This window comes from Emys orbicularis, chromosome 16, assembly GCF_028017835.1.
Source record: "Emys orbicularis isolate rEmyOrb1 chromosome 16, rEmyOrb1.hap1, whole genome shotgun sequence".
Classification (NCBI taxonomy): Eukaryota; Metazoa; Chordata; order Testudines; family Emydidae; genus Emys; species Emys orbicularis.
Window position 1 is genome coordinate 15,052,158 of NC_088698.1, and position 19,665 is coordinate 15,071,822.

Below are 19,665 nucleotides of genomic sequence, written 5' to 3' on the forward strand. Positions count from 1 at the left end.
CACCTGAAAGGCACATTTACTCAAACACTGTTAGCTTTTTTTTTGTCCAAGAGATTCAAATGATCATAGAATCATAGAATATCAGGGTTGGAAGGGACCTCAGGAGGTCATCTAGTCCAACCCCCTGCTCAAAGCAGCACCAATCCCCAACTAAATCATCCCAGCCAGGGCTTTGTCAAACTGGGCCTTAAAAACCTCTAAGGAAGGAGATTTCACCACCTCCCTAGGTAACCCATTCCAGTTCTTCACCACCCTCCTAGTGAAAAAGTTTTCCCTAATATCTAATCTAAACCTCCCCCTCTGCAATTTGAGACCATTACTTCTTGTTCTGTCATCCGGTACCACTGAGAACAGTTTAGGTCCATCCTCTTTGGAACCCCCTTTCGGATAGTTGAAAGCAGCTATCAAATCCGCCCCCATTCTTCTCTTCTGCAGCCTCTCCTCATGAGTCATGTGCTCCAGCCCCCTAATCATTTTTGTTGCCCTCCACTGGACTCTTTCCAATTTTTCCATATGCTTCTTGTAGTGTGGGGCCCAAAACTGGACACAGTACTCCAGATGAGGCCTCACCAATGCCGAATAGAGGGGAATGATCACGTCCCTCGAACTGCTGGCAATGCTCCTATTTATACAGCCCAAAATGCTGTTAGCCTTCTTGGCAACAAGGGCACACTGTCGACTCATATCGAGCTTCTCGTCCACTGTAACCCCTAGGTCCTTTTCTGCAGAACTGCTGCCCAGCCACTTGGTCTCTAGTCTGTAGCAGTGCATGGGATTCTTCCGTCCTAAGTGCAGGACTCTGCACTTGTCCTTGTTGAACCTCATCAGATTTCTTTTGGCCCAATCCTCTAATTTGTCTAGGTCCCTCTGTATCCTATCCCTATCCTCAGTGTATCTACTACTCCTCCCAGTTTAGTGTCATCTGCAAACTTGCTGAGGGTACAATCCACGCCATCTTCCAGATCATTAATGAAGATATTGAACAAAACCGGCCCCAGGACCAACCCTTGGGGCACTCCGCTTGATACCGGCTGCCAACTAGACATGGAGCCATTGATCACTATCCGTTGAGCCTGACGATCTAGCCAGCTTTCTATCCACCTTATAGTCCATTCATCCAGCCCATACTTCTTTAACTTGCTGGCAAGAATACTGTGGGAGACCGTATCAAAAGCTTTGCTAAAGTCAAGGAATAACACATCCACTGCTTTCCCCTCATCCGCAGAGCCAGATATCTCATCATAGAAGGCAGTTAGTCAGGCATGACTTGCCCTTGGTGAATCCATGCTGACTGTTCCTGATCACTTTCCTCTCCTCAAAGTGCTTCAAAAGTGATTCCTTGATTTTTTTTCAAGGGACTGAGGTGAGGCTGACTGGCCTGTAGTTCCCCGGATCCTCCTCCTTCCCTTTTTTAAAGATGGGCATTACATTAGCCTTTTTCTGGTCATCCGGGACCTCCCCTGATCGCCACGAGTTTTCAGAGATAATGGCCAATGGCTCTGCAATCACATCCACCAACTCCTTTAGCACCCTCGGATGCAGTGCAGCCAGCCCCATGGACTTGTGCTTGTCCAGCTTTTCTAAATAGTCCTGAACCACTTCTTTCTTCACAGGGGGCTGGTCACCTCCTCCCCATACTGTGCTGCCCAGTGCAGTAGTCTGGGAGCTGACCTTGTTTGTGAAGACAGAGGCAAAAAAAGCATTGAGTACATTAGCTTTTTCCTCTGTCACTAGGTTGCCTCCCCCATTCAGTAAGGGGCCCACACTTTCCCTGACCACCTTCTTGTTGCTAATGTACCTGTAGAAACCCTTCTTGTTACTCTTAACATCCCTAGCTAGCTGCAACTCCAGTTGTGATTTGGCCTTCCTGATTTCACTCCTGCATGCCTGAACAATATTTTTATACTCCTCCCTGGTCATTTGTCCAAGCTTCCACTTCCTGTAAGCTGCTTTTTTGTGTTTAAGAGCAGCAAGGATTTCACTTTTAAGCCAAGGTGGTCGCCTGCCATATTTACTATTCTGTCTACACATCGGGATGGTTTGTTCCTGCAACCTCAATAAGGATTCTTTAAAATACAGCCAGCTCTCTTGGACAATGATGCTATTGTCTTGTCTGCACTCCAGTCCATTATTGTCACCAGTGGATAACCTGTCAGGGTATAATGTGGTAGTGAAGTTGTTACTCATCAGCATATCCTGCCTTGCAGCCTATGTCAGTCCTGTCCTGTGGCCTGATCCTGCGGCCCTTATGATTATTAAACAATAGGGTTTCTCCTGCATGTTGGGAAGACACTGGCTTTTCTGAAACAGATATGCTAGCTTTATAGGTTGTTGCAATAATGACTATTCCATATTAGCAAATCTTTCTGCTTCTGTTGCACTTACTCCTTTTCCTTTATTGCATCTTTCATTAGTTCTCAGACTTGGAATCAGTATGCCTTTCTTTCTCGCTTTCTTTCAGCACTGGAATTTGTTCATTGTCTGAATGTTAATGCCAAATGACTACTTTATTTTCAATCTTTGTCTTCTGCCATGGCTTATATATGAAACAAGGAATATTTATTATTCCCTCTAAAGCAACATATTTCTCTTGTTTTTCACTAATTACTGGCTAAAGGGTATGATTTAAATCTTCATGTATATGTGAGTTACTCATACACTGACTTGCTTGATTTAGCTGTGCCATGGGGCATTATTGAAAGGATGCCTTATGACTTCTTGTGACAATAATAAAATATTACTTCTTATTTTCAAATGGCTGACCCAAGTCCTATTGTAATGTTGTCTCTCCTCTCTCCACCCTTTCCCTCCCCGCTTCTGTAGGCATGCTTCCAGTTGCAGAAAACTTCAGCTTCTGCTTGGTGACTTTGTTGTCAGATGTTGCTTATAGGGATGCCACTCTTAGAGAACAGGTAGAGTTCACTGAAATTTTTCAATGTGCACTCTTAGACGTCTGTTGCTTAAATAACTATCTCAAAAAGGTGCAAAAAGGGTTTAAAATAAAGAATACCATGGCTGCTTTTCTTCACAAAGGAAGCGATCACATAAACACTGCAGTTGAATAACTTTACTTCTGTGAATAGTCCTGTGGTGCTCAAAAGTTACTCACACATATCTTTTGAGGTTTGAGCCCAAAAACATTGCCCATAACAAAGCCAAGTGACTCAGAATTATTGTGTTTATACCGGAGTTGGAGATATTGCTTTCTCAAAATGCTAATGCTTATGAGTTTATTTAGGCTATTACTTTAGCTAAGGAGGCTTCTTTAGTTAAATGAGTTAGAGAGAAACATATCTTTCTTTCATACAGTATCAAAAACCCATTCAATTTAAAATATATGATGTTCAGAATTAATGTTTGCAAGTTTCATTTGACTTAATGTAATGATCTGGCATGTGCTAGCTTTAAAGTATTCACTGAAGAATGTTTTTGTACGTCTTCCTTGGTTGTTGTAGGTTTTAGAGGCAATTCTGCAAGTGATGCAGTTCCTGCTGGGAATGTGCCAGTCCCCACAAAACCAGGAGAAAGGTATTGGAACAGTTCTTTAAATTGGTGTTGCATCTTTATTTTAGCATCATCTGAACTTCACTTGCTCTCTAACCTTCACCACCATGCTTTTTAAAAGGTGTATTGTATAACTAGCATTAATCATTTGGGCTGTAATTGATGACAGAATGTCCATAATTGGTGAGAGCATTCTGTCTTTTGTTTGTATGCTGACTGGTAAATTTTGAGCTAAGCTGAAAATACATATTTACTTATATGATGTAAATTTGCTGTTCTTCCTCTAATAATGCAAGTCTGGCTTTGTGATGTATATTGTGCTGCAATGCTTTTAGTGAGCTTGTAGCAAAGCTGGCAAGAGGAAGTCATAAGCTGCTAGTAGTATACTGTAGTAAGAAAGATACATGACCTAATTTTGTTTTCTAGAATACTTGTGCAAATATGCAGTCCCGTGCCTGATTGGAATTTCACGAGCATTTGGTCGCTACAGCAATTCAGAAGAGTCTCTCCTGTCAAAGCTTTTCCCTAAAGCTCTTCCACATTCCCTGAGAGTCCCGGAAGAACTTGAAGGAATTCGCAGACGTTCTTTTAATGATTTTAGATCAATTCTTCCCAGCTCTCTTCTCACTGTCTGTCAAGAAGGATCCTTAAAGAGAAAGACCAGCAGTGTGTCCAGCATCTCACAGGTTTGTGTGGCCACCTTTACAATGAAGACAGCGCTTAAGTCCTTTTCTATTCTTTGGTGGAATTAAGAGATGCTCAAAATTATGTCCACTGACAGTCATTCAGTGCTGTACTTGAACAGATTCAAAGCTTTCTCCCTTTTTCAGTTGTTCAGCTCTCCCTGAACCACAGAATAATTGATGACAGTTAAGCTAGCTACCGCCATATTAATAGTTTTTACTTAAAAGATCTCCAAGAATTTGCAATCATTAAGCCTCACACTATCCCTGTGTAGCAGGTATAATAATGCATACCTGTTTAACAGATGGGAAAGTTAGACAGAGAAGTTAACAGTTTGAGTTTTCAGAGGTGATGACCACCGACAATGCCCTTTGGCTTCAGGAGGAGCTGTAAGCGTGCACCCCTTTTGGAAAATCAGACTTCAGATGACCTGCCCAGAATCACAGAATGAGGTATTAGCAGAGTTGGGCATATACCCCAGGAATCCTGATGACTACTGCATTCCGTTAACCAGGACACTCACTCCCTTCTTCATCAGTGCCCCTTTGTGTTTGAAGTTGTGGCCTGACTCAAGCCCGATCCTGAGAGTTACTAAACACTCAAAACTCCCATTGACTTCAGTAGGAGTTGGGGTCTCATCAGCACCTTTCTGGATATATTAATGATAATATGCATTTTTAAAAGAGAAAATATATTTGAGTCCATATCATCTTAGATTTCTCAAGGCTTCACCGGCCTTTAATGATAAAATGCAACTATTATCTTGTGTTTCAGGTCAGTCCTGAACGTGGAATTCCCCCTCCCAGCTCCCCTGGAGGATCTGCCATTCATTACTTTGAAGGTAAAGCTTCAGCTTCCAGTCTTTACTATTTTGCCAAAGAGCAGTGTGTTTTTTGTCACTCTTTACCAATAGGAAGGCTAGGGAACCCAAACCTCCGTGCATTCTCTTTGCCTTCAGGGTTGCTGGTAGTAATTCTTTGGCACGTATGTGGTAGAGTTCTGATACATTTTGCATTAACAAGTTATTGGATAATCTTTATTTCCAGCAATAGTGGTTTCCAACAACAACGTTTTTTTGTCTAGCTTCCAAGAGAGACATTTTCTGACTGCTAAGCAGTCTATGCCTAGTCCTAGAGAGCTTAATCACACTGGGGCAAAACATAGTTTAGAAGATTAGGCAGAATAACTTTACATAACAAATGTTTTATATTGTACTTCACTGTACAGCTAAAATGGCAGACTAAGGATTGGAATCTTGAATCCTGTTTGATGGCAAGTTGTATAAGCCCAAAGTAATGCACCTTACTTGAAATAAATTTGGTATGTGTAGGTTATAGGAACTCTTACTTTGGCGTGCCAAAATTGTGAACTGTCATGGAAAAGTCAAAGTTAAAACTCACAAAAGGGAGATCTTGAAAGGCTATACTGACTATGTATGTACTCATTGCTATGGATACAGTACTAAAATCAAGTGGTAGAATTCCAGCTGTGAATGAGATGAGCTGGTCACCTTTCAGTGGGCCACTTGCAGAGCTGAAAAAATAAATTGATACTCTTGATGAAGTGGGAGGAGAGTGAGCTCTGTATTTATTGGGTCTTTCATTGTCTTTTGGCTTTGTTTAGCCCTTTTGGGGGCCTTATTGCTTGGGCTGTTCCCAGCCTTTGACTGAATGGTGTTCTCCCTCTCCTGGGCAACTCTGGCTTAAGTTTGTCTTCTCCCTTTTATTTCCTATCTGTCCTTCCTATTAATTATTTCTGGAGGACTCTCCCTTCAGGATCAATAGTTTGAACAGGGGTTTCAGAGGAAGGCTGGCCTAATTACCTGGTCACAAGGCAGTTTATTTAATTCCTTCCTGTCTTAGGTCAGTCTGTACAACCTGTCATACCCACCTACACCTCTTCAGCTCAGGTATTCATGTTTGGATTAAAAAAAAAAAAAAGGAAAGGGGGAGTTAGAGAATTCTCTTATGCTGTTAATGAAAAATGTCGATGAATGGGGCATACTGTGGATTGGGCTATATGTATGTGGAATTTCTTAGGGGTTCCCTTTCTGAACCATAGGAACTATAATACTGGAACAGACCAATAGTCCCTCCACTAGGTATTTTGCTTTCAGCACTAACTTCTATCAAATGCTTCAAAGGCAGATAAACCTTGCATTATCCCCCATAATGCACCTGGACAATTACACACTTGTTTGTTTTTCCTGACCCGAGTTTGTAATAGTCTTACTTTCTGATGCAAGAGAATTGATGGCCTTTGTTGTTTTTATTCTATCCAAGACACAGGAGTTGGACAAAAAAAAATATATATATATATATATATTTAGTTCTTCAGTAAATAATACATTTTGAAAGTCTGTTAATCACAAGAAAAACACTGTATTAACTCACGCAGCTGAGGAGTTACAAAAAGCAAGATTGTGATGCCAGAAAGGGAATGGAGTGCCAAAAGTTCATACGTGGCTTCTTGATGACCAGTGTACTCTAGTATTAAAACTATATATTGATTTCTCTTGTACCTTCAAATTGTAACAGTATCTTGGTTTCTATTTAAGATGGAAGGTGTGGTATGACTTTAAACGTACGTAGTTTTGCAAGATTTTCTCATTAATTTGTTAGCCAGTATTTCTACATTTCCATCCAAAATCATGTGCACAGAGGGTTTTTTGAAGTAAACATACTGCAGAAGTTGAGCAAAAGTCCTACCAAATGCTGTTTACAAAATGAATGCAAATATTTTTAACAGAATTTTTTCTCTAACCTTGAATGTATCAAATGGCTGAATCTGTAGTTCTAGTTTACATTAGATTACAGATGGATATCAATTATTATAGTTGTTATAGATTGATTCAACTTCTGTGGGAACTGGATTAAGCCCTTCATGGTTTATCAGGGATAGACCATTACCGTATTGAAATTTAAGAGCAAAATACCTTTTTTTTTTTCATAGTTTGCCCCAGAGTCTTCCTTCACATTTAACAAAGAACACAATAAACATTTTGAAATAACCTAATGTTACTGTGTTCTTGTCTGTTCTTGTCTACAGGGTCCTACCTACCTGATGGGAGTGCATTGGACCCTGATTATTACTTCTCTACAATCAGCTCTAGCTTCTCAGTTTCTCCTCTCTTTAATGGTATTAGTAACAAGGAATTTGATATTCCACTGGAAATGCTCCGCCAGCTGCTGCTCATGGTACAGTATGAGCTGATTTTAAGGTCTGGGTTCTATGTGCTCATTTTAGACACAGCAGTTGAGGGTATTTTGTGTAAGCTGCAGAGTGAGCAGCTTTCAGGTGTATAAGAGGAGGTGCCTTGTGTAATTAGGCAATGTAAGGTGTGTGTGTGTGTGTGTGTGTGTGTATATGTGTGTATGTATGTGTGTGTATATATATATATATATATATATATATATATATATATATATATATATATATATATATATATATATATATATAAAATACATATATGTATGTGTATATATACACACACACACACACATGTAGGTTGTGTCCATGCTGTGTTTACCTTAGCATATAAATAGAAGGATATTTTTTCTATGCTATTATTAACATCAGGCCTTAATGATTAATATTGTTAATTAATATTGCTCATGAAATGTTAGTAATTTAAAGTAATAAAGTTAGTATTGAAATGTTTGCATTGGCAAAGCCATCTTGTTTGCACCTGACAGGCAAATTAATTTGATGTAACTTGAGAACAGTGCCATTTTCTAGTGGGGATGGTTTATTGGGACTGCATCTGATGGCAGAGCCTGGTGGCTCTTCTAGGCACATCCTGTGTAATTGCTCAGGGCCTTCGTGCACCATGGTAATACAAAGGATGATAGTAGGAATTACTATATAACTTTTTGCTGCCTTAATTTAGTCTGATGTTTAATATTCAAATGATTGAGTGCTTTCTTTGACCAGCCTAAATTGTGACTGTAAAACAAACTCTCTACCAAGATAATGCCAATGATAACACCAAACTTCTATTTTCTGTGTAGGTGAAACAGATTGTTGGGGATTCTGTTCTCAAAAGTTTAGATACAGTTGTAGATGAAGTTGCAGAGGTATGTCTTAATTTAATTTACCATTTGAAATGTTGAAAATAAAAACCATGTGGGATTCTAAGTCCTAACTATTGTGAAATCAAAGGTAAGAGATGACTAAAAATAAAATGAATAAAAATAAGGGACGTGATAAGGGACACTCAACTAATGTTTGGTTTATGCTTTTGATTAATAAGAATTTAGTTTTTTCAAAGCCTAAGACCAGTAGAAATATTTTCATTAATTTATGAGAAATCTGTGGAAATATTTGTTTTTAAACACACGTTCCCCTGCAGCATTGGCATCCTAAGCACTTCAGCATGGAGAATTTGAAACTAGTTATTAAAATTCTTTGGAAAGAGATTTTATGCATATGTGGCGGACTTGTCCAGTCATTAGAGAGTATTGAGATGCATTTTGTAACCACATATCACAAATTGTTGGATATATATTACCAAATGATCCCTTGGTAATCCTCCTGGGGCTTCCCAGTGGAAGTGGTCACACAAAAGAAAACAAATTATTATTCTCCCATCTGCTAGTAGCTGCTAGGCTACTCATAGCTTCTCATTGGAAAAAGAAAAGTAGTCCACCTGTAGAAGAATGGTTAACAAATATGGGAGATGGTAGTAATGGAATAATTAATGCAACAATTATGTACCCAGTGAAACAGACTGAGGACAAATAGATACTTAGCTATTTGGATACCATTTATTCAATACCCAGACAAAGTGTGTTCATCTGGGGGGGAAAAAAAAAAAAAAATCCCGCACACCTGTCCATTTTTTTTTTTTATTAACAACATTTGGTAGACGTTAAATATACATAATCAGATATTTCACTCAAGTTTTAATAAAATCACTAGAAATTACGTCATAGTTGTTGTAATCATGCTCATTCTGTAATATGATAATACCCTGTTAAATAGAGAGAGCTGATGATTATAATACTTTATAACGTCTCTTTAAAAAAACCTCACCATTGTAATTATTGCTTTGTTTCCGATATTTACATGGCAAGGATGTGTAAGCCTGTTAATACTTCCTAAATACAGTAAACCAAAAGATTATTTTTTTTTAAAGGTATAACTTTGGTAAAGGCCTTTAATTTAATTCCCCTTCATTCTCACTTCCCGAACAAAACAAAAATGTGTTGACCTTCGTTTGCTTTTCACTGTTTTTGGCTTGGAAGTTCTTGATACTGTTGTATTTTCAAGATGTCCTCCAAGTTTAGCTGCTTCTGACCCAGTGAATGACTACTTTCAATGAACATATTTTGCATGGAATATAAGTCTTTCTGGGGCTAAATGATTGCTCACACTGTTTACAATTGCACAGCATCCTCTATCAACATCACCTCTAGTGATCTCAGAAATTTTAGACATAGAGCTGTTCTGAGCTGAGTGTATGTTCAGAGCGGTAGCAAACTCATATATTTTCATCTGTGGAAAAGAACTATGCTCTTGTCTACAGCCTTTCTTGCTAGTGCAAAACGTAGGTTTTGATGGAAACAACTGTCATCTCTGTTCCTGCTTTTCCAATTAAGAATGATTTTGGAGTCTCTCATTAGACAGAGAATTTTGTTACAGTATGAGTTGGCATCTTGATTAACTGTGAAGACAGACAAAACCCAAACCCTTTCTGTGTGGTGTGTGATTATAATGTAAACAGTACCAGTTATCACAATTACATCTCTAATATAGAAAATGACAGTTACCTGATCTGAATAAGGGGTTTTATTTGTTCTTCAGTTTTCTATTTCATAGGAAAATGTTGTTTCGTTTCCTTTTGAAACTCACAGCTGTTTTTTACCTTTACAGATAAGTCCTAATGCAGATCTCTATTATAAAACATTCAGTGACCCTCTTTACCTTGCCCAGTTTAAAATGTTAAGAGACACGTTGTACTACATGAAAGGTACGGTACTTATAATAATATAACTTTCTACTAAGTAATATGATGGGGGAGAATATAAAGCACTGTGTGCATTGAATGCTGTGCTCCAAGTGGCTGGGAAGGGTGCAGTGTTTCATGGGTGCTGAATGTATGCTATACAGTTTGTGAAGCACTTTGGTATAAAAGTTGCCCTATAAAATGTAATTATTTAATCTGTTGTCGTCATCTGCCAAGGAGAGGGACAATCAGCATTCAATTTGTTAATTTCCCAGTGGTCTTTGCTATGAAATTATTTTACTTCTCATTTGGAAAGAAATCTTTTATGAATAATTGTAGACGGTCTGGACTCACCCCTGCGGCGCCTCCTGCTGGTCATCCAGGGAATTAGCTCACCAGCCTCTGGAGCGCCCTCTGCAGGCTGGTGATCCGCCTCGTTCTCTCCTTCTCGGCCCCCGTGTCCCTCCCAGGACCCCGGTGCCCTTTGCTCTGGGTGCTGCCCCCTGGCAGTACCCACATGCTAGGTCTCCCCTCCCAGGGGAACCGCACCCACTATCCCCACCTTGCCTCAGCACTAGGCCACTGCCAGTCACCAACTAGCCCCCGCTCCCTGAGGCAGACTGCAATATCGGCCACTCATCACTGGCAAGGAGGGTTTGGACCTGCTGCCTTGGCCTAGCCCTGGGCTGCCCTCTGCAACCCCCAGTACCCCTTGGCCTTCCGCTAGGCCGCAGCCTGGGGCTATCCAGGCTGGAGCTCCCCAGCTCCTCAGCCTTTCCCCAGCCCTGCTCCACTACAGGTACCCTGTCTAGCTCCCTGCAGCCAGGCCCTTCTCTCTCTGAAGGCAGAGAGAGACTCCTGAGCTCTTGGCTCCCAGCCTTTCCCCAGCCCTCTGCCAGGGCTCTTTTAAACCCCTCAGGCAGGAGCGGGGTAACCACCCCGCTACAATAATGTTTTATATTTAATATAAAAATGGATTGATCTCATGTATATGCTATCTGGGGCACAGTTACTTTCTTTCTGCTAGAATATATTTTCCCTCTTATTCCTGCAGATCTTCCAAACTCATTTGTTAAGGAAATCCATGATTTTGTGCTGGAACAGTTCAACAGCAGCCAGTCAGAGCTTCAGAAAATCCTGCATGATGTAGATCGGCTACACAATGAACTGAGCCCTCTGAAATTGCGTTGCCAGGCTAATGCAGCCTGTGTGGATCTCATGGTGTGGGCTGTGAAAGATGAGCAAGGTGAAAAATACATGCTTCTGTCTTGTCAGAATGTCTTTTTGTCTTGCCAGAAGTGTTTTGTACAACTCATTCTCCATTGTCAGTAGTTGATGAAGGATCATTTCTATTACATGATGCTTGCCATAAAATACATTTAATGATCAACTTCAGGAATTTTTTTGCTAGAGAAAGCCAAAGAAAGTCAACCTTGCCAGAAAAATGCAAGGGTCATTCTAAAATGCTTGTAACTCATAAGCTGGTTAACTGACTTAAAGGATTTTCTGAGAACTTTCTGAATTCAGAGAATAAGTTGTGTAAGTTTGGGGAGAATGCACTATGTTATTGCACCATGAAGTGCAAATCTAAATTCATCCTTGCCTACAGAGAGGCTTTGACATCTCCATAATGCAGAATCTGTTAACTGTGGTTGCTATAAATCATTCTGAATATCTTTTTAATATAGACCTGATTCAGTAAAGCACCTAATCACGTGCTTTTAAAGTAAGAAAGTGCTTTTCTGAATAGGGATGTTTTCCTGACTTAAGGTCATACTATGTTTGTGTTATGTGGGATACTCTGACTTGAGTGGAAAGATCCCCCTAAAAGTGATATTTGCATTAAATCTCATACATACTGCATATATTGCCATTAAATATAACTTTACAGTATCAGAAATATAGGCATGGACATGCAAGATCTTCTAAAAATCTTGCAAAATTACTGATAGAAATCATGTGGAAAAGGCCCATTAGTTCATCCAGACGACGAATGTCTCAACAAGATGCTTCCACTTTTTTGTAGATATCATTGTCGGGAAGCTTTTCCTGATATTTACCTACATTTTCCTCCTTTCTTTAAATTTAAACTTCTACCCACTGATCTATTAAACATTTATTTAAATATTTTAAATACCTGTAGATGGCTATCCAATTAAAAAACAAACAAACCCAAGCTGTCTTTGAGACCTGTAGCTGTCTCCGTTCAGAATATTTGAAAGAACTGTTTATTGCAGATATTAATAAGATTCCCAAACTTTTTACCAAAATGTTACCAACAAAGTTTTAAAGACTCCTAAACCACTCAAGCCAAATCAAAACACCATGGATAACATTCTGTAAAACTGAAATTATTCGTAAAAAGCAACAGAGGGTCCTGTGGCACCTTTAAGACTAACAGATGCATTGGAGCATAAGCTTTCGTGGGTGAATGCCCACTTCGTCAGATGCTCTGCCCACGAAAGCTTATGCTCCCAATACTTCTGTTAGTCTTAAAGATGCCACAGGACCCTCTGTTGCTTTTTACAGATCCAGACTAACATGGCTACCCCTCCGATACTTGAAATTATTCGGAGTCTCTGCACTCTGGAGTAGGTGGATCCAGCAAATTCCCTACCTGTTTTATGGTCTTCAGTAAGCACATGGTACTAGCTAGGCTAATAAATTCACATACATTCTTCAGCTCTATTATTGATTTCCTTCTTTTGGAACAAAGGTGCAGAAAACCTGTGCATCAAGCTGTCGGAAAAGCTGCAGTCCAAGACCTCCAGCAAAGTCATCATTGCTCACTTGCCACTGCTGATCTGCTGCTTGCAGGTCTGTCTTTAAAGGATTGAAAAGGAGTATTTTGATTTCAGCAATCATTTAGTAAAATTGCTTGGGGGTTTACAGACTAATTTAACAGTTTTCTCATCTTCTGGTTCTATTACTACTTGCCAGTGTCCTCTGCATGTTAGGGGCTCGAAACCACAGTGAGGTGGTGCTTCCCAGAATCTACTTAGCTCAGATTTTCTTTGTGGGACGCAATCAACAGGTTATTGTACCAGCCATTTATTTCTGTCAACCCTGGGTTCATATTTGCTTTACCTGACCAATTTAAAAAAGTGAAGTGAGACTGGGTGGCTCCTGGGATTAGTCAAGATATGAAACCTTTCACCTCTTGTTCACCAGTTTAAATCCAACAGAGGTTGGTAGTGGTCAAAACCTGAGACCATCTGATGATGCTTCAGTAGCCTGTGTGAAATTAATTAAATCGGACGCAAACCAGCCTAGAAAGTGAGGTGTCCCATTCACAAAGGCCCTACCACATTTGGAACTAATTAACCTCTTTGTTGGCAGTCTGTGTAAAGGGCAATGTGGAAAAAGTCCTGGAGATTGACCTGCCTTCTCATTGCTATGGTGATCTCTTTTCAGGTCAGGGTTGATTCATATTGGCAGGGTAGTGTGCAGAAACTTGCCCATGCTGCACATGATCTGTCGATAAATGTACGTGATCCTTTAGGATTATCAATGTGGTGTTATCCTGGAGTAGAAAATTCATTTTTAAAAGGGAAAAAGGAGTATGGTGTTATCAGCCTCATTCTAGTTGGAAACTTATCCACTTTGCAAAACTAGTCCACAGTTGTCATTCTGTAATCAAGACCGGAATAGCAAAGACATGTTACTCCTCAGGGCTCTTTAAAATGTGTTTATTCCATAACTTTGCTTCCAGGGAAGCCTGTTCGTTTGATATACTAGATGCTATCTTCTGAGAAACCCCTGGGAAGAAAAGGGCAAAAAATTGCTTACTTGTCATGCTGTCAGAGTGATCCTTTATATCAGAGGTTTGAAACATTCTTTCACTGGAGTACAAATCCCTCAGCAGTGATTTTTTTTGTTTTTAAAGCCATGAGCACACAGTTAAAATAAAAATAGGTTTGCTTATACAACAAGAAAGTTAGAAGTTCTAATGTGTCAATTCTTTTCTTCTAGGGTCTAGGTCGTTTGTGTGAGAGGTTCCCTGTTGTGGTTCATTCTGTCACTCCGTCTTTGAGGGACTTCCTCGTTATTCCTTCCCCAGTGCTAGTGAAACTTTACAAGTACCACAGCCAGTATCATACAGGTAAATGAAAGCAATATTAGCTCCATCTATGGTCCAGTCATGTGGTGTACCACAAACAACATTAATTTGCTCTTAAATTTCCTTTTATTATTACAACTTACTTAAAGGTTTTTTCATTTTCTACCAAGTTATTTATTTGTGGGTTGGGTTTATTTGTTTTGTTTTGGAGGAAGAGAGGGAATGCAAAAAAAATTCATGCAAAAATACATCCTGATGTCTCAGAGCTAGCAATAACCATAAGGAAATACAAGTCCATTGCATCCTACTCTCTCAACCCTGCCAAGTCAGTTTTGCCTAATACTGTCATATTTTATAATTTCAGTAACTTTCATTCTCTTAAACAGTTAGTGTCCCCTCTGACCCACAATGGTATCAAGGTGTTAAATGTGTAGCGTGCGTGTGTGTGTGTGTGTGTGTGTGTGTGTGTGTGAGAGAGAGAGAGAGAGAGAGACAGTATATATATCTATGAACAAATATATCAGCAGAAAATTATGACTTTTGAAATAGCAAGATTGTAATTGAAGGTACAACAAATGTGTGTTCATGTTGGTCAAATAACCTAGTTTCTGTAAATTTTTTTGGTTGGTTCTAAATGATCTATTTTTTGTGTCATGTCTAAAGATGTTAAGCCTGTTTTTGAAAATTACTGTGACATCTTGGTTACGCTTAGAATTTCATCTGTTAGTGCATAGATTGAAGTGTAACTAAAGAATTGTGTTCATCCATCCATCCTCTGTTTCATACCCAGGAAGATTAGGTTCCCCTCCCTCCCCTCCCCCCCCCCCCCCAGCAAATCCCACCACTTATGTGCAGCATGAGTTGCCAGCCAGTTGCCTTGGGCTGCTTTCAGTCTGTGTTAGGTGGATGAAACAGACCAATTAGTTGGGGATGGTTTGGGAGGATGAGAACCACAAATCAAACAGTTTAGATGGAAAGCAGAAGTGTATGCTCATTGCTGCATGCTAGTCTATTTAAAGACACGCTTTGACCGTTTGGTGTATAGACGAGTGAGCCAATGTTATGACTCATAAGTTCCCTGACCACCAAAAAATTTAATCATAAACTTGTTTTTTTTTTCTTTTTTTTTTTACATATTGGATATTGCTATGATTACTTTCGGAAAAGCGACTCACTGACAACGTGGAGTTCCATTTTTATTTGTTCTCCAGGATTTCCATATCAAAGTTTTCAATTACAAATTGAATGTTGATTTTTTTTTTTTCTTAACTGCCAGTCCTGCAGAATATCCCTGGATCTGAATGTGAATCTGTGCTCCTTCTGCCTCTTACAGTACCACAACTAGTAAAGAGTCCGCAGCTAAAATTTAGATGGCAATTTTGTTAATGATGCCCAAGGTAGAATAGCTTGCTTTTCCATAGCCTTATTGTCTATGCAGTATTCACAGGAGTGAAAACTTGTTTTATCAAGAAAAATAAGTAACATGGACTTGAAGGCGAACAGGGAGCAGATATGTTGAGTAGGAGACTTCATTTTTACCCAATAGTTCTTTTAGATTAAAGAATCAGATTAAACCACGCTTTGAAACACACGAAGGGAAATTAATCCCTCCTGTAGCTTTTTTTACTTCAGAGTGCACCAGGAATGAATCTGGCTCAAGGTATTTCAGAGTGTTAGAGATACTAAGGTAGATGCAAATATTAAAAGTAAGGCAATGTAAAATCAGTTTAATAAATTGTTTACTGATTATTCACATCCAGCAGATTTGATTTGAAAAATCCTAATGGTAAATTTGAGTATTCTGCTTTGAGCCGGCCAATTAAATTATTTTAGCTAATACTAAAGCAATATTCAAAACCATGGAAAGTGAGAAGGGTGGAGATTTCTGAAAGTGAATTGAGTAATGAAATAAATTTATAGCTCATGTTGGTAGCCATGCTTCACATGGTACCAAAGTTCTTCAGAGCACCTGTCTCTCTCTCACCTGTGTCCTAGTCTGTTTTGCATTCACTTGCCAGGTATTTCTCTACTTATGTATACATAACTCAAGGAAAGATATAGCAAAAGACACTGTCTCTTATGCTCCATCTCTGTTCTTAGTAGGTGGCAATGACATCAAAATCAGCGTAACAAATGAGCATTCGGAGTCCACTCTAAATGTAATGCCCGGCAAGAAAAGTCAACCATCCATGTATGAACAGCTTCGAGACATTGCCATAGACAACATCTGCAGGTAAGAATTGTGCTTAGAAACACTGAAGGACTAACTTATATCAGTTTGAAGACACAGGCGCTTCTCTCACTGAAGTGGACAAACATTACGATCAATTAAACGGAGAAGCTGTGTAACGCAGAGTGTTTTAGATGGTCCCTGCTACCTTTTGTACAGCTGGAAAGTATTTGTCTAGCCACTGGGCCACTTGCTTTATATACCCTTAACTCCACCTAGTGACCTCCAGAGTGCTCAGTAGGCTTCTGTTGCCTCCTGAGGTTGGCACAATAAGCTCTCCTGGAGCAGATGCACTGGTAAACGCTTGTAACCTCAGGCAATGGAAAGTCACCACCTTCCCATTTTTCTAAACCATCACACTAGACCATCTGCCCCTGCAGTCTGGAGTAGCTGCTGATTGGATGGATGGAGAGAGGAAGGCTCCAGCTGGAGCAGGACAGCCTAATCCCATTCTCTTCCTAAAAGATACTTCTCCTGAACCCTGTTGGGTGCTTATAAAAGACCTTGTTTACCTCCCTCCCCATCCACCATCTGGTGCTTGGGAGGATGGTGAGCTGGGCCAACCTGTCAAGGATATTTAAAATGCCATGGAAGGTACACTGCATACAGCCTTCCTCAGTCCTTTTGTCTCCATCTGGAAGAAAGAGGGTTGAGGTAATTCCAGCTCTGCAGATACAAACACTGGAGGGCAGGGAATCAGCTGCAAACTACACGAGTGTCCGAGAAGTGTTCATTGTCACTTGTATTTTAAACATGATTTAAATTGGCAATTAGGAAAGCTTGATTGAAATAACTGATTTCAGTTTTGTTCTGCATTTGTACTTTTTTCTTTTCCTTTTAAAAAGAAATTGATTCTCATTGGTAGGTAACCATTGCAGATCAACATGTTTTAAATAAATATAACATTTACATTTACGCTTACTTTGGCATACAATGTCTATTCAAATTTATTTAAGCAATTATGTATCTTAACATACATTTATTCAGCTTCTTAGTGTTTACATTTTTTATTTTGTTAGAAAATGATGAATGACACTTTATTTACTAGAAGATAATTAGTTTTTACTCATGATTTGTATTAAGTTGTGTTTGGATGGAAATTGCACAAAATGAACAAAAACACCATTTTAAAGTTTTTTTTTTTTATTAGTTAAATAAAACTACCTCAGACATGCTGGCTACATAAGAAAAAGATTAGTTTATCAAAACATGTTTTACATGTAAAACTAATTGACAAAGGAAGTGTTATCTGTAGTTAGTGAATTGAGCTAATTGTTTCTGGTCACCATGTCCTTCAAGATTTTAATATTAGTAGATCTTACCCTCTTACATCTTGTTTTTATTTATAGCTTGGAACAGGAAAACAAGCTTTCTTGCTTTTTCAACTTCCAGTTGGTTTCTTAACTTTGAATGAACTAGTCATTGAACTGAACTAGCTGAATAAACTGAAAATATTTTCTTCGTACCTGCCAAAGAGGCTACCGCTGTCAAAACCTGCTTTAGCATTTCAGCCAACTGTTGTTCCAGGTGCTTAGCCACCAGTTCAGCCGTTTGATTTTCTTTAAAACTTTGGCAGCAAACGTACTGGTTAAATATTATTTTTTATTTAAATGATTTTAATAGATAATATTAAATTTAGGCTTTAATGTAGCTTGTCATAATTTCAATTTTAATTTTAAATAGGTTTATTTTTAAAATAAAAATGTATTTAATTTTAATAAAAAATCAATTTTAATTTTTTAAAAAATCATGTTTGTTCACCTTGCTTATATTTCATATGTAAATAAGCATGAACGTGTAAAGAATCCTGAACTCGTGAAATAATTGAACAGCATCTTCTGAATGCCAGGGTCTCATGAATGTTTTAAGGGATGCCAAATATGTGCCAATGTGAATATATTCTTTCATAAGAATAATTTTCTGACTGAACACCATTCAGATTGTATCAGTTTTATGTATAGTGGTTTTGGTATTGGATTCTTACTCTCACCTAAAGTGAGATGTGAAAATATAACTCTTGCTGTTTGGCTGTCCTGACAGGTTTTGTGTTTAATGTTCTGTAGGTGCTTGAAAGCTGGCCTGACTATAGACCCAGTGATTGTTGAGGCTTTCCTAGCCAGTTTGTCTAACCGTCTGTACATCTCACAGGAGAGTGACAAGTAAGTTGTTAGGCATATTGCCAATCTTTTTCTGTCTTCAGTCAATTTAACTTAAGACCCACTCCTGTTAAGACATCCAAGCATGAGGAGCTTTTCTCCTGTGTGAAATGCCACGGACATCAGTAAGATTACATGTGGGAATATGGATCAGCTCGTGTAGATTTCTTTGTGGGATTGGGCCTTTTATTTTAATACTGACGGGCCTACGTACTTGACTGGATAAAAATACTGTTTTCATGTCTGCAGTGAGTATTACTCTATTTGAAGTACTAAGTGAAATTAGGTTGTCTCTGCTAAGTCTTCAGTGGGCTGTACAAGCCAATCACTTAATGTTTGGCACAATTGATTACTGCTTGTGGAGTCTGAATTGCCCCTCTCCTACTGAGAGGTTGGTCTGCCAAGTCAGGGCTAAGATAGTTGACAAGGCATCTCCAAGGGAAACTCCCACTACGTTTACCCCACTGTACCACGACTGTTCTTTAGGAAAAAAAAAAAAAAAAAAAAATTGATAGTCATTCCAGACAAGCCTTTTATCTTTTTCTACTGATTCTACTATAGTGAATTGTTAACCGATCAGTGTTGGTACTATACAAGCAATTGTTTTGTTTCCTGAACTAAGTATGCTTTTGATTATAATGAAAGGGAAAAACAGCATTAAGGGGTTAAAATGAAATTAAGTGATATTACAGTTTACTGGGTGCATCAGTGTACATTGTTTCTCAGGCAGAGTGTAGTTCAACTTGAAGAGCTAGATATGTAATTGTTTCTGGATGTTTATCTGAATGTGGCTTGTTCGTTTGGTTTTTGTTAGGGAAGCCCATTTGATTCCTGACCACACAATTCGAGCTCTGGGGCACATTGCAGTGGCTCTTAGGGACACTCCCAAAGTGATGGAACCGATCTTGCAGATCCTGCAGCAGAAGTTCTGCCAACCACCATCTCCACTTGACGTACTCATCATTGATCAGCTGGGCTGCTTAGTTATCACTGGAAACGTAAGGAGAGAAGAGCTGGCCAAGAGAACAAACCAGACGATAGAGACCCCTAAATTGTAGTTTATTTCCTTCAGTTAAAGTAATGC

At 39.1% G+C, this 19,665-nt stretch overlaps 1 protein-coding gene across 1 annotated transcript in view; it reads left to right on the forward strand.

Moving 5' to 3' along the window:
• Positions 1-19,665, forward strand: part of PI4KA (phosphatidylinositol 4-kinase alpha) — a 91,028-nt gene that overhangs the window by 7,575 nt on the left and 63,788 nt on the right. The window contains exons 4-16 of the mRNA XM_065417907.1: positions 2,824-2,912; positions 3,456-3,528; positions 3,931-4,190; positions 4,963-5,029; positions 7,237-7,385; positions 8,199-8,264; positions 10,063-10,159; positions 11,190-11,381; positions 12,852-12,952; positions 14,108-14,237; positions 16,296-16,428; positions 18,489-18,584; positions 19,396-19,579. Of these exons, the coding sequence (XP_065273979.1) occupies positions 2,824-2,912; positions 3,456-3,528; positions 3,931-4,190; positions 4,963-5,029; positions 7,237-7,385; positions 8,199-8,264; positions 10,063-10,159; positions 11,190-11,381; positions 12,852-12,952; positions 14,108-14,237; positions 16,296-16,428; positions 18,489-18,584; positions 19,396-19,579 (1,637 nt within the window). The remainder of the gene's footprint in view (positions 1-2,823; positions 2,913-3,455; positions 3,529-3,930; positions 4,191-4,962; positions 5,030-7,236; positions 7,386-8,198; positions 8,265-10,062; positions 10,160-11,189; positions 11,382-12,851; positions 12,953-14,107; positions 14,238-16,295; positions 16,429-18,488; positions 18,585-19,395; positions 19,580-19,665) is intronic.